Genomic DNA, 15,289 nt, shown 5'->3' with positions numbered 1-15,289 from the left:
CACTTTTTTAAACATGCAACACTCAAGGAGGCAGGATTAGCTGAAAAATAAATTGAAGCACCATGAGAATAAGTAAATGAGAATAGATTCAAATATTGCTGAGGGCACAGAGTTGTGCCAGTGTTCCTGTTGCAGACGATTGCTTTAAAGCGATGCAGGACATGATCTGTATATGCTGAAGAAATATTTTGCATCCCTCACACTAAGCCAACTTGTGTTTTTACAGCTGGAGTTTGGCTAAAAACTACAGCAGGATCATAGGCCCTCTGAGCTGAAATAGAGGAGCTTGGGCAGATGGCAGCTGATGCTGATGGATATTCTCAGGCAGAAAAGAACATTTTAGAAGGGTGTTATGGGAGTGCAAACTGTTTCTCAACTCCAGACAATCCTCTCTTCACAATTTTTTTTCTATTATAATGTGGTTTGCCTCATTATTGTTGGATGAAGTGATTTGTCTACTCTGCCCTGCCCTCCAAAAATAGCAGGTCAGAGGAGTGATATGTGTGGATATCGCTCAGCAAGGCCTTTTCACAAATCCATGGCTCATAGCACGGAGCTGCGGTTCCCACGTGGTGCCCTGCTTGTCACCAGTTGTGTGTGAGTCACAGCTGCGTCAGTGTGGGTGCATGGACACGATTACCTGTGCCGCAGGGAGAGAGCCCACGTTTCCAGTAACAGTTGTTGCCTGCATCTCAGAGATTTTAATTGTTATGAAAATTAACCATTTTGGATCCACGTAGTTGGGCTTATTACAAGCTAACTCATTTCTCATTCCAAAATGGGAAATGGCGTTTCTCAAAGCCAAGTTATATTTTCAGCATTGTCCAGTTAGGAAGTGTCAGGATAAACTCATTTTTTAGCACAGACAGTTTTCCCTCTGAGCTGTGCAGGAGCTAATATTCCAATTAAAATCTGCCTTGCAGCTGAGCGATTCTTTCTGATGTCTTTCTTTTGGAGGAGAGCCTGTTGTTGGTATCTTTCTTCTTTTATCTAAGGAATGAAAAGTCAGATCAGACTAGCTAGGCATGATGATACGTTCTCTGGCTCATCATTCGGAGAGGATTATTTTACAGAAACAGACTTAAAATAGAGGGGGTGATCATACCAAATCGGTCCTGTTTCCCACTTTAATTCACCATTCATTGAACTTGCGCACAAGCCCTGTCCATGTGTCTCTCCCATCAGCATCACCACCACAAGCATGCTTTTTGCTAGCAGTTTCCACAAGAATGAGATTGGACCCAGCGCTGCACAGCAGATTTCGAACCAACAGCTCATATATTCTGAATCCACGATTCTGCAATCAAAATGTAGGCTATGCTTATCTGTGCTTAGCTTTTTTAGCTATCATGCATGAATTTTCAATATCTACCTGACCATCCTGAAGTCCAAGCTGTTCCATGTAATGATGCTCAGTGCAAGAGAAATGTTTTCAGCACTCACAAAACACCTTGAATATTCAGTGGCACAGGAATTCAGTTCACACTTTATATTGTGTAAATTCAGTTTGTGACCATTTGTGAATTATCACAGGCATTTTAATTCCTAGCAAAGGTAAAATCTGCAATATATATTTTGGTTTTACATTTAATATTCTGGAACTATGTCACCTTGATGCACAGAGAAGTAGCAGTTTCTGTGGAAGTTGGACACACACAAGTCTGGCTGAACTACACAAGTTAAGAATGCATTTACACTAATAAGAATGTTTACTGGCCTTTGATCATTTGTAATTAATCAGGGAACGATGTAACACTTTCATGTCTGCTACAGACTTTTGAAGAAACTTAGATGCATGTATGATGTTTAGCTGAAAATACAGATTTTTGTTTCTTGGGATTTTTTTTTTTTGTAGCTTATTCAGAAGTTGACAGATGTAGCAGAGGAGTGTCAGAACAGCCAGCTAAAGAAACTGAAAGAAACATGTGAAAAGTAAGGTGCTATTCCCCTTATAATTGATTACTACTCTGTGTGGTTTCTGTTTAGATACATTTTGAACTTGCCTTTATTTTTTATGCTCTAGAGAAAAGAAAGAATTGAAGAAAAAAATGGACAAGAAGAGGCAGGAGAAAATCACAGAAGCAAAATCCAAGGATAAAAATCAGATGGAAGAGTAAGTATATCCCTAAATCCATATACTTATATGTTATGAGGAGACAAGATTTTTCACAACTGAAAAATCAAAGAAAGGTCCCAACCCTAAATACAAGTCAGCTTTTAGTCAGACTGTAATACCTCCCCAGAGCAGTGGAGTCCTTCTTACTTCCGCTGATACTAATTTAATTTCCTGGGACTAATCTAATCTCCTGTTCTGTGAGTATTGAGAGTCTGGGTCAGCTGCAAAGGTGCAGATGGGGACATGCCTGTGAGTGGCATGGCAGTGATTCACCAAGGTTCTGTTAATCCAGACGCTATTCCTCTGGGTATAAATAGACTTGGTGGCTTCAGTTCCTGCAGGGTTTGATTTCACCTTAACTTAGGTTTTTATTTGTGAGTTATCTTAACTCTGTTAAAGCTGTTCTCCAGAAAAAATAGCAGCAACACACAGAGTACATTTGCTCTGCTTTTGTGATAAATTCTCCTCAGATGCCGTGCTACTGATTCTCTTCCAGTGACAGTATTATGCAGTGTGCCAACACTTTGGGTGGAAGAGAGAGGAAGGCTGAGCTCTGAGGGGGCAGATTCTGTGGACAGGGACAGGAATATGAATTCGATTTACACACCACCAGACAGTACAAACTGTAGTTGTGCAAGCTGATTCTATTCTTCCCAAAGGCACAGTTTCTAGTTTTGTTTGTCCTTCATTCGTTTTGGCAAGCAGCTCAAAAAGAAAATGGAGCATTTTAATCTTGCACTGTTTGATGGGATATTCTTGTTACCAGTCGTTAGTAGCACTTAAGGACAGTTAAAAACACGGGAGGAAGAAAAAATCAAAATCTAGAATATCTGAGTTTTACCAAGTAACAAAGACAGAACTGTATTTGGTTTTCTACGGGTAAAAAGGTTTATACAGTTTTGGGGTCTCTCTACACAGAATCTGTGTATTTGGTGACACTGAAAGAAAGTCACGCACACAACGAACTGCATCAGATAATTTAAGAATCGATATTATAGAATTTTAATAAAAGTCCTATAAAAATATAAAATTAGAATGATTATGAAAAAGCAGGAGAAATACTTAATATAGTTAAAGCTGGTCAGAGGACATGGAATTAATATTAGAAAAAAAAAAGTAGTTAAACATTACAAAATGTTATAGCAGTAAAAATTAGTTGCAATAGGAAATTATTTGCTGAGAAGTTAATGAGACAGTAGTGAGAAAGGCTTAGAAGCAGACAAGTAGAACTTTGTTTTTTGATTTCCTTTTATTTTTCTTCATTTTGCCCCCGGGCTTTCCTTTGCCCGGCTTTCAAAGAGCCCCTGGAAAAGGTGAGATGGGAACTACATGGGAAACTCAGCTTTCCTCTGTTGAGTGACACAGTTTGTCCTCACTCTCCCAGTAGGACAGAGAGTAGTGAGACCTTTTGATGAATCCCATTTGAGTCACCTGGGCTAGGCTGTTGTTTGTTTAAAGCTTTTACACAAATTTGGGAAAGAATATTACACAGAGATAACGCATTGTATTAATTGTTCTTCCTTAATTTTTCTAATTCCTACATGCACCCAGGGCTTGTGTAACTACCTAAAACCATCAGATTTTAGTGCCAGCTGAACAGCAATTCACTGTTCTTGACTGGGGCAATTAGGTTTTAGAGTGCTGTCCTGAATCTGATCAACTCAGGTATTCACAAATTGTTATTTTATGTGCATTTATCCCTTTGGGGGATCTCATCTTCAGCCTTTGACCGGTGGCTATCTAGTAACTTTCTCACAGTTTCACTTAAGGCTCAGTTATTTCCTCCAAGTTCAGCTTTGTGTGGTTTACACAGCAGAGCTGGAGACCGAAGTCAAGTTTGCCCTGCTCTTGGTGGGAACTTTGCCGTTGTCTCTGAGATGCCACCAGCAGCGTCTGCTCACTGACAGAGACTATTTCTCCACTATATAGCGTGCCACAATGTGGCAGTGTGCATCTGCTGATGATAGTGCACGCTCTTAGGCTGACACTCGGGCCTTAAGGAACACCACCATCACTGTGAAGACGTGGCAGCACACCGGGAACAGCCCGTTGTGAAGGAGCAGGGGTTTTGTTGTGGTAGGTCATGGGCAAGTCTGAGACGGTCAGACAGTAAAGATGCAGCCTGTTACAAAAGGCACATTCAGGAAGTGGATAAAAGTTCAGTAGTCAGATCCCTACACGTGAAACAAAGCCAACAAAGGAGTTGCGGGCGATTAAAATATATTGGCGTGATCTTTTTGATGACAATAACTTGTTGATTGCTTCTCCCCAGAGAGAAAACTGAAATGATACGATCGTATATCCAGGAGGTGGTGCAGTACATAAAGCGGGTATGTTGGGACATATGTTGGTTTTTTGGTTTTTTTTTTTTTTCATTTGGGGGGCAAAATATCAGCTTTCATATTTTAGATCATATTAAACTGCAGATTCTAAGCTTTGGTATAAAGATTCTGCAAGTGCCGATTTCTAACAGATGCAGTGTAGACTTCACAATCCAGTTAAAGGAAAACTGAAATTTCAGACAGATCTTCATTAATTGATAGTCAGTGTTTGGGGGGTGGTGCTGAAAGAGGCGGGTTTAATGCAGTTATGATTTCATCTCTGAATATCCTGTGTTCATTCATGGAAAACGTACCAACTTTTTTAATTGGTTTGCTGTCTCATGAATGCAAAGATTGCATAAGGAGCTCTGAAAGTCAATAAACATTTAATTGCAGAGTATATTTTAACCTTAATTACTTTTGTACAATCGCTGAAATGCAAAAAAAAAAAAAAAAAAAAAAAAAGTTCTGAGTTCTGTAAATACAAGTCAAAGAATTTCATTACAAGTATTTGCTTTTCTAAAGCCAAAGGTGGTTTACACTGGGCTGAAAGTATGCACCACACTGTTTTGATATGTGAAATCACTACGAAGCATATGCTACTATTCAATTTTCTCTTCATTTCAGTGCAGAGAGAGTTCAGTTCAAAAGTTGGCCCATTTTTGGTCACAGAGGCCTTGGTTCAGGAAGCAACCTAAAGAATTAGAAAATTAAGTATGCTTAATTCCTGTTAGAGTCAGACCCATGTCTAAGTGCTTTATTAAATGAGGCCCAAAATTCATCAGCATGTTTATTTAGGACTTTAGGATGCAAATCCTCTTCTTCTGGGAACAGGGTCCATCTCACACAGCTTGTATTATAAAAGCAAAATAATGTGATTTTTAAAAATGCATTATGCTTTCAATAGTGTTAGAAGTCTACACTAAGTCCTTTAGACATTTCTGATTCTAAATCCCATGTGTGAAATCTGAGATATGTTTTGTCCACACACAACTGTTAGAACAGTTATGCTCAGGGATGCTTGTGACAGTGGTGTGTAAGTTTATATTAGAATTATTCATAGTTTTGATGATAACACTTTAGTTTTGATGGATGAAATATTTGTTGGGAAAGAGGTGGGAAAGTGAGGATGTGCAATCTCTGAAAAGAGTTTCTCTGCTATTTTCTTACAGCTAGAAGATGCTCAGAGTAAAAGACAGGAGAAACTTGTAGAAAAACACAAGGAGATTCGTCAGCAAATACTGGATGAAAAGCCTAAGGTAAAGAGTTTTTGAACATAAGTTATACTGCTAAAAATGTCCTTCGGGAAAGAAAGCTCTTACAGCAGGTAGGCTGATGTTTAAACATGAGAAGGTCCATTCATAGCATCACAGCCATTGTCTCCAATATTCAGCATGAAAAAAAAAATCAAGTAGCAGCCTAGTATGGAGCACCACTTCAAGCCCAGATGTCATATAATGGGGCTTATTTTTCAGTACTCACATTGTTATAAAGCTTTCAGTGTAGATGGTGCTTCTGACCAGCAGAGTGTGCTCTTCACTCCATTGTGCTTTAGTAGTACAAAAACAAAACACAGTTTACATTGAAAATAAAAAGAGATATCTTTTTAGCATGCTTGCCGCAGACATTTGTGATAATTGATGAGGATATATTTTTGTGAAAAAAAATGAGCATTTTCAGAATGATTGTACGTAATATTCTACATTGCTTGCTGGATTTCCTCCATTTGATTTTGTGCACTTCATCTACATGTAATATTGTGATATATCATTTTTGATCCTAAAGATTGCGGGCTGACTCTTGCTCCTACTGAACCTGGTGGTAGTTTTGTCATTGACTTCAGTGGAGAAGGTTCAGAGTCCTCCACTTGTACACAATTTTCCTGTAGGAAGACCTAGGTAAATATATAATAACAACTCCCTTCTGTACAGAGGGAGACTTGTTTTCAGCAGAGTTCATATCCCAGTATGATTCTTCACAGCCCATTTTGTCATGTCTGCTTTCATTGTTTTCTGCACTTGCTCAAATGTGTGTTCTAGCCTTCACTTTTCATTTCTTGTCCGTGTCCACAGTCCTAATGTTTCCGTGCTTGTATTACAGCTTGAATTCTAGCACTGGTTGTGAGCTAATCAGTGTTGTCGTAACACTTCTGTGAAATATCCAGAAAATAAATTAGACTAAGGTCTGAATAGCTAGAAGTTTACAATAGTTTGGAAAAATAAAAATGTTTGCATTTCTGATTTTCTACTCATCTTTTAAAAATCATGTTTATAAAGAAGCTGGAACTTTTTGATATTGTGGGCATCTGGGTGTAAAGACCATAGACAGTATTATATTTTATATTTGGTGCTGTAGGATCATGGGCTTCTCAGGCATGTGAGCTAAAAAGACTGGAATTTAAATGCTGGAATTTTAAATTTCAAAGAATAATCTGCTAGTACTTCTAACAGTGGCTTTTCACAAATACTTGGGCACTTGATTACCTCTCTGTGTCTGTGTCCTTTCTTCTTTTTTTTTCTTGATTATTTTTTTTTTTTTTTATTTATCAATTTGCTGAGAAGTAGCATAAAGCACTGAAAATTTGTCATTAAGGACTTGGTTTGCATTTTGAAAGATTATGCTGGACCGGTAGCGTCAGACTCTTCCATCAGCTGCCCACATGCCAAGCATTAGGTGATGGCACAGAGCAGCTCCAGATCCCTCACCGTCCCCTGAATCTGGCCGTCCGTTAGAGCGCTGGGGTAATCAGCGCTCCTCGGGCAGTGCTCTCTACTTCTCCCGAGAAAACCCTCTGCAGTTATGTGCCTCACAGGGCCTGGCTGCAGTTTGGTTTGTTTTTTTTTTTTTTTTTTCCTTTCCCACATACAGAAATGGGCAGACTTTGCTGAATTTATGAGGGTATGTGCCTCTTGCTGGCATGAGAGGATATAGGCAAAACATAATTACTCATTTTATTAAGTCCCTTTTTATGTTTTACTGCATTTTCATATTTCATACCCACATTTGCTTCCTTAGTGACAGGGCATATGATATAAAATAGATCAAATTACTTCCCAGATGAGAAGAACCAATGTATTTTATGCAAACAGCAGCCTTTCTAAGGACAGCTTTTTTGACAGGCTGGTCTCTCGTGCCTCAGTATTCAAACATCCACTAAAATTCAGGCTAGCTATGTTAAAAGTGTTTTCTGGAAGTATCAACTCAACCTCTAAACAAAGAGTTTAATATACTGAAGAGGGAAAGAATTTTTAGTATTTTTACCAATAATTCCATTGGAGACAGATTTGCCATCATCAGTCAGTGTCATTTGGTTATTTATTACTGATTCAGAGTTTGATGTGTTATGACTTCGTGCACAGAGCTCTGTCATAGCCAGGAAGAATATCGTTTTGCGAAGTACTGCCAACAGACTGCCACACCAGTGAGATTTTTTTAACTTTGTTTTAAAGTATGAGTTTGCAGCTTCCTCTGTTGTGCTGTGTGTAGTTCAGAAGAAGAAAATTTGCCTTAGAGTGCTGACATTTTAGACAACAGCTTTTAGAAACTGCAAAAGCTGGATGCAGATTAGTTCCCTGTAGTAGAGGCAGAGAGCTTGCTTTCTGTTTAAAATGTCATGTGTTTAAATGAAAGTACTTAACTCCAGACAGATTTACACCTTAACTCTGCCTTTCCCTCGTATATATAGTTTCTTTTTAATGTTTGGATGTGAGACTGCTTTGCAGCTTTCATTTGCAGGGCTATTGTGTAAGAAAAAGCTTTTTTTTTACTCATATAAGAGTTGGAGACTAATTCCTGAACTGATACTTTCAGGCAAAAGGTTGGAAATAGTTCCTGGGTTTCTGTGGTCCTGCTAAAGTCAGTGTAGGCATTAGCTTTAATGACCCAAAATGCCATACTGTATTTGTGTAAGTAATGAGGATATCTTTATGACAAACTAATCTCTGGTGCTTTAGAAACTGGAAATTGAGTATTATCATCAAATCTGTGTGTGTGTGTGTGTGTGTGTGTGTGTATGGAAACAGGCCAGCTGCTCCCACAGACGTGTTTCGAAAAGGAGACTATCACCTAATTAAGAAGTCAAATACTGACTGACTCTAGGTCAAAAAATTTCTAACTTGCCATTTTAGTGAGAGCACAGTGGAAACAAAGTTCAAATGCTCTCCTGCCGCTGTCTTTTTCCTAACAGCATCATTAACAAGCAAGGCCATACATATTTCCCTTTCTCTCGCTCCCTTTTTTTTTTTTTTTTTGTTCCCTATGTTATCTACTAGCAGCTTTATTATCAGCAACAGCTTGTATTTTTTTCTCCCCCATTCTAATTCTTTGTCTCCTCCTCTTAGTCACTGATACACATTAAGCTTGTCCTGTCCTTATCTTCTTCCCCTTGGGCATCTTTTCTGTGTGCTGTGGAGGCTGCTGTAGAAAAACAGCTCTTTACACCACAGTACTGAATTCTGTACATTAGAGCAGTGTGTGATTTTACATTCTCCACTGCAGAGTGTGTCTGACACTGGTTATCTAAGCACAGAGGAGTACATCAAGGATAGGCATGGTCACTGCATCTCAGTTTCTTTGTCCTTGACATCTTGTGCATCAAATTAAACACCAATGGAGTGCTTTACCTTCCCCTCCACCCTTGCCCCCAATTTCATTGTAATTACAAAAATCAATGCACGTGGGACATGACAAGGAATTAATTATTTTTCTGAGAATTGACTCAATTACAGTAAATAGACCCAAGCCTCCTCTAACTGAAATCAATGAGATTTTTGTTATTTGTGCTCATGGGTCAGAGTTACACTTAAACATCAATATAGTAGCTGAGACTCCTGTGCTCTTGCGGTCAGCTCCCACTCCCAGACAAGTTAACTGGACTCTTTTGGCTTCAGTAGACCAAATTCTTACAGCCCCAGCTGTCAAGGAAGATGTAACTCCTGGTTTCTCATTTTGTAGCCCATGTTCATGTTTCTTCTCATACCTACTCTACTCTTCACAACCGCAGCTTATCCAGTGCCTGCCAGATGGTGTGGGCTCCTGCAGAGATGTGGAAAATGGTGCTATTCAGGGGGAGGCTTCATCTGTGGGAAAAGGTCCAACAGCTCTACAGAAGCACCATAAGCTGTGCAATCTTTCCGCTAAATGTTGCACCTCTATGGTCTTTCAAATTAATTAAGGGAATACAGCCCTAAGGTATAAAACCCCTCTTTCTCCTCAAAAAGTATAATTAAAAGAATTTTTAAAAATTATAAATCAGTTCTTGATAATGGAAAATACCAGCATCTGATGAATAGTAACTCACTTTAAAAGAACACACATTTATTATCTCCCAATTTGATATGTGTTATTAATTGCACCAATAGGAGTCGACACTTCTACATTCAATCAATAATTAATACTAGCACTGTACCTGAAAAATGTATGGGGACATAAAATGTTACATATTCAAGTTATAGAAAAATTAACAAAATGCTGATCCTTTACAGTAGTAAGCCTCTCATAACTCCAGTGTCTTCCTTCCATTACGTAGGGCTGGAAAGGACCTGCGAGGTCTTTCTTCTCAGGGCTGGCTACTTTTACAAACAGTCACATATCGTGTAAGCCTACTAATGAAACAAGGCTGGACAAAGACTCCTTCCCTCTGCATGTTATTTAAATGAAGATATTTGAAAACCCAGTGAATGCTTTCATAGATTTCAGATCAATGCTTTCTGATTTCTTAGGATTCTTAAAAACACATTGATCTTTGCAAAGGTTGCAGCTTGTCATATGCGATTTAGGTAAAACTTTGTGATCATCTTCATGCAGATAATGTCACTGAGTTAAATGGAACTGCTACTGACGATAGGGTCAGCAAGATCACTGCTCTAACTTTAGAAATAAGTCAAATGCAGCAAATGTATTTTACAGCACTTTTAGATTTTATTTCAGTTAGCCTCAGAGCTCAGAGCCACTGTATTAGCTCATCTGGAAGAGAGAAGCTCTTAGGAACTTTGATGACTATTCCAGTGTCACTTCAGCTCACTGCGTAATTCACAACAACAATGCACTGTCTACCACAATCACTTTTTTATCCTTTGCACCTCTGTAGGAAGCCAGACTGTCTTTTGGGCTAGCTGCACTTACTTCAAACGCTTCCAAATACATTCCAGTTCAACCACAGGCAACTCTTCAAGAATTCTGGGGAAGAAGTTTGGAGGAAAAAGTTATTTCAGTTTACTGAATTTCATGGAACTTTTCTTTGCATGGATTGCATTGAATGGGGGAAAGTCGCCCTCCTAAAGTAGTATTCAGACTCATTGCAAAAAGACATGAAAAGAGTTGATAGCCAGTGTAATACTGGAAAATTTCTCCTTTTATTTTCTCCCTGTTTGGGTAAAAATTATTTTGTTAGTTCATTCAATTTAAGCATTCCCTAAGTTTAAAAAGAAATCTCTCTTGAATCTGTGGCTGCTAAGCTAAAATGACTTATGGCATTATCTGCCAAAAAAAGCAGAGAATTAAGAGGATTGAAATAATTTAATGTTTGATTCACTGTTCAGCTTTGGGTTTTGGTGCTTGTATATTCATCAGAGGGGAATAATAAAATGCTTCTCTGCCTCATTAAATAGGCAACAGCATGGAGAAATGAATGGAATTTTCTTAGCCTCAGTGAACAACAAATATTTTAAAGGAATATTTTAAAAATAAAAATAAAAATTCTAGACTGAGATTTACAAATCTCCCTGTGACTTGATCTGGCATCTTCCAACTTCTGGACCAGAGCTTGCATTTAAAGTGAAGAATGCAGTTTTCACGGACTGTTCACCTGAGGATCTTGGCACTTTGCTCAGCATCTCTCAGGATCAAATCCTAAGTGACTGTCAACCTCATTATCCGATAAGTTTTGAGTAGTTTACGCCTTGATGCTTCTTTAAATGTTTTATTAGTACACTTGCTAAGCAGTCCCCAGTTGCGGAGTATTTTAGGGGGGAAACTAGGGTTGTCTCTTTTTTACTGTTTTCCCCAATGGATAAACACTGCAAAATGCACTTTCAGCCTGTAAATTGAATAGTAAGTGATCTCACTTTACTCGTTAAAATTAAATAGTCTGACCTTTACCCTATGCCTGTTTTATACCAATAAAACTCCCTTGAGTTCTGTGAAGTGACTAGCTGATCACTAGGACTGAGATCAAAAGACTTCAGTCCAAATAACAGGATGCTCAAAGGATTATTTTCAATTAAGATGTTGCTTATTTGCTTGTTCTTCACAAATCCACATTTTAAATGATTGGTTTTTTTTTCCAGCAGTATAAATTTTACAGTGTGAGAAATGGATATTGGGTCACAAAAGATGCATCTAATAAGTGGAGGTGATATTTATTGTGTTACTTGAATGTCTTCCAGTGTTGATCTAGCACATACACATATGTCTTGGGAACACTAACTTTCAAATCAACAGCATCACATTTCAAGTGTGAATATGCAAAATTCTTTTTAAATTTATTTTAATGAATTCTGATATCACTTCCTTTAAGTAAAAATGTCACAAACCCCTTGTAGGAAAAATGTAAACATAAAAAAAATATTTTAATGAATGGGATGTGAGGGTAAAATGTAAGAAATTTAGATTGGAGTTTATTGATAGAGGGTGATACTTTTCTCATGTGGCTCATATACTGGAAGTCAGAGAAAATCTTGGATTTGATATGGAGCCACAGAAAAAATGGAGAATAAATTACTTGAAAGAGCAAACTTTTTTTTTCAGTTTTGCACTAGTGTAAATCAAAACGAACATTATGCAGTTAGCAGTCACTGGTGATTTAAACTGATATTAGTGAAGGCAAGAGTACGGTCCATAATGGGGCTCATGTGGCAGACAGATTTGATTTGTGAAAGTTTGTGAGATTTTCCTGGATAACATGCTAATAAATAAGAACCGTGAAGGGTTTTTTTTAAGAAAAGTGATTTCAGAATTCAGCTATCACCTGTGGGCAAAAGGGTATGCAGAAATTGTTTGGGTTTTTTTTTTTAAAAAAAAGGCAGAAATTTAAGACTTTTTCCTGAAAAAAAAGAAACCTCACTATTTTGGTTTTTTTTTTCTAATTTGCACAAATGAATCCGTTCCTTATTTTACCTATATCAGATAAGCACGCGGCTGATGTCTCAGCCCACTGTCGTTAGTTATTTAATTAGCCTTCCTGATAACACATAAGACAAACAAAACCCAAAGCAGAGCTTAGACTATCCTGTGTCCCCAGCTATTCCCCACTGGTGTCCGGCTTTGTGGGATACCGCCCAACGCCGAGAGAGGTCCCCGCCACTCAGAAACTCCCACTTGGCTGGAGGGAAAGCAGAGGTCGCCCTGTACACCTGAATTCAGAGGCAGCGTGTGTGTCCCCCCCCTCAATTCCCTCCCCTCCTCAGCAGAAAGCACAGTCCCGTTTGGGCAGAGGTACGTGGTTGAGAGGCCCCTTTGGCTTTCAGAGAGGCACCCAGCTTTGCATCCGCCAAGAGCCGCAGCAGCGCAGGGCAGCGTATGGCATCCATACTGCTCCTCCAGGGCACGCCGCGTGCTCCTGCCGCCCCTTGCTGGCATCTGCAATATCGTGGAGGTGTCGGATGGGAGGATACATTAGCCCAACCAGTTATGAGTAATAAGCAATAAATGTCTTGTTATTTACCATTAGGCAGGTAAAAATATGCGTGTCCCCGATGCATAACAGACCGCTGCCATGGTGATCCATCAGAAGGGCAGAGCAGACCATGTTTTCTTGCAGTTGGGCCTGTTGTTTCTGAACGCCATATCCATGTGCAAACCACCCCACTTGTTAAAAGCAAGAAAATGGCTTGCATTTTTGTACAGTAACTGATTTTACAGTGTTGTACTGTTAATCTAACTCTCTTACACGCTTATTTTGAGCTAGGAGGGAGTTCAATTAAAGGGAGAAAAAGGAAGTAATAAATTGCCATTAAAATTATCAACTGTGTAATAAACATAGAAAAGTAGAAACTATCTTTTTCCTCTTTGTAACATAAATTACTAAAGTAGACCTAACTTCTAATTTTAACAATGTAAATAGTTAATCCATCTCAAAACAAGTGAATTTCCTATGCAGAGAATACCGCAGTGTATTTTACCACAGATTGAAGAAAAAAAACTGGTAAAAAGATGTGAAAATTTAATACATTGCTTCTTTCTGCAAAGTCAAGTTCAGGATGATAACACCCTAGAGAGAGCACTTTGTCTCTGCAGAAGATGCTCCTCTGTGCAGGTGGCTCAGGATGACAAGAAAATACTAACCTGCAGTCAATAGTGTAATATTAAAAGGCCCCTTATCTGTTCTCTGTAGCCTCTCAAAGCACTTTCATCTGCACTATCCCGGTCTCTGCTCAACTGCCGAGCTCATCTGTTAAGGTTAAAGCAAAATCCCAGCTGTCACTCAGTAACCTGTGCCCTTGTGACCCACTCTCACACTCACTGTGCTTTAGCATTTATTGTTTTCCACAGTAAAAATTTCCCAAAGTGCAGACAGGTGGCCAGCAAGCTGCGAGATAGCAACTGCCTGTGAGAAAAAAAGAGCATGCGACTAACTGGTGTGTTGACATTATTATCTCGGAAAAAAAAAAAAAAAAAAAAAAAAGAAACCAAAACCAAACAACTGAAAGTGATGTGAAAAAGTTTAAGAAGCCAGGAACTGCAAACATTTTGCATCAGGATGTTTAGCTTAGACTGTGTAATATATACACCTGATGAGAGAAGTCCCTGCTAGGGAAATAGTGATTGTGCAAAGGCAAGTGCTTTGCATGCTAAATCTTCAAGTGAGCAGCAGGACACCAACAAGCTGTTGACTCCCCTTCACCTTTTCATGAGCTGGTGTAGTACTCTATGAAAATACATTATAAAACATAACCTGAATTATACATGGTGTGTACAAAGTATATATGAAATGCATGGTAGCATGCACAGACACTTCAAAAATAGTGCATATGTAGCATCTCATACACACGTTCGTCACTCTAAGTCAGAGTCAGACTGAACAAGAAATGCCACAAAGGCAAAACCACATGCTCTTATGCAACTGCATTCATCACTGAGCAACCGCAGCAACATATTTGTTAATTATCAGAGCTTCAGTGCAGCATGACAAATGACAAGAGATTCAGTTTGACACAGCTAATGGAAAAATGTTGAAAGAAATATTAATGCTTAGTATATGAACTCATTAGAGAGATGTTTTAAAATGCATGAAATGGGGAAAAAATATGTTCTTTCATGAAAAGAGAATTAAAGTCACTTGGTCCTGCAACAATTATAGTATATGAACAACTTTGTATGTGGAAGTCATTTGTTAAAATGGTGCTTATGTCTCTGTGCAGAATCAGTCTGCAAATCAAAGCTGCTAATGAAAATAATACTGCATTTCTGTAAATGAGGTAGTAGTGCATATTTGCAGTATACGTTAAAGATGTAGGCTACTTTTATTAGTACACTCAGGACAAGATGGGTGCTGAGCTTATCTTACTTACAGTGAGACACTCTAGGGCAGTAAATATGCTAGTAGAAAGGGCAACAGAAATAACAAAAGTAGTGTGAGAGTTTCAAAAGTATGCCTAGATTAAAAAGTATATTTAGAATCATGAAGAAAACCCTAATTCTGATCGGGGGTGTTGTTTGTTTTTAGAAACAACAAAAATTTCTGCAACAAGAAAATGTTGGTTTGAGATTCAGTATCTTTCCCAGAAGCTTAAGAGTACTGAGCTTGGTAGGGGAAGAAAACCCTGCACATCCAGAAGGAAGAGAAAGTGCATTCCCATCCATGGTGACAGGGAAACCAGCATCTCAGCCACGTTTCAGCATGTACTCCCCGTGC

General features: G+C 38.6%; 1 protein-coding gene across 2 annotated transcripts in view; it reads left to right on the top strand.

Moving 5' to 3' along the window:
• The window catches only part of PLCB1 (phospholipase C beta 1), a 408,321-nt gene that overhangs the window by 339,648 nt on the left and 53,384 nt on the right, over positions 1–15,289 (top strand). For both annotated transcript variants that reach the window (XM_042789375.1, XM_042789376.1), the window contains exons 28-31: positions 1,856–1,932; positions 2,024–2,113; positions 4,389–4,446; positions 5,610–5,696. In XM_042789375.1, the coding sequence (XP_042645309.1) occupies positions 1,856–1,932; positions 2,024–2,113; positions 4,389–4,446; positions 5,610–5,696 (312 nt within the window). The remainder of the gene's footprint in view (positions 1–1,855; positions 1,933–2,023; positions 2,114–4,388; positions 4,447–5,609; positions 5,697–15,289) is intronic.

The sequence above is a fragment of the Tyto alba genome, unplaced genomic scaffold, assembly GCF_018691265.1.
Source record: "Tyto alba isolate M040663 unplaced genomic scaffold, T.alba_DEE_v4.0 Super-Scaffold_16, whole genome shotgun sequence".
NCBI classification, from domain to species: domain Eukaryota; kingdom Metazoa; phylum Chordata; class Aves; order Strigiformes; family Tytonidae; genus Tyto; species Tyto alba.
This window is presented reverse-complemented; position numbering and strand designations above follow the sequence as displayed.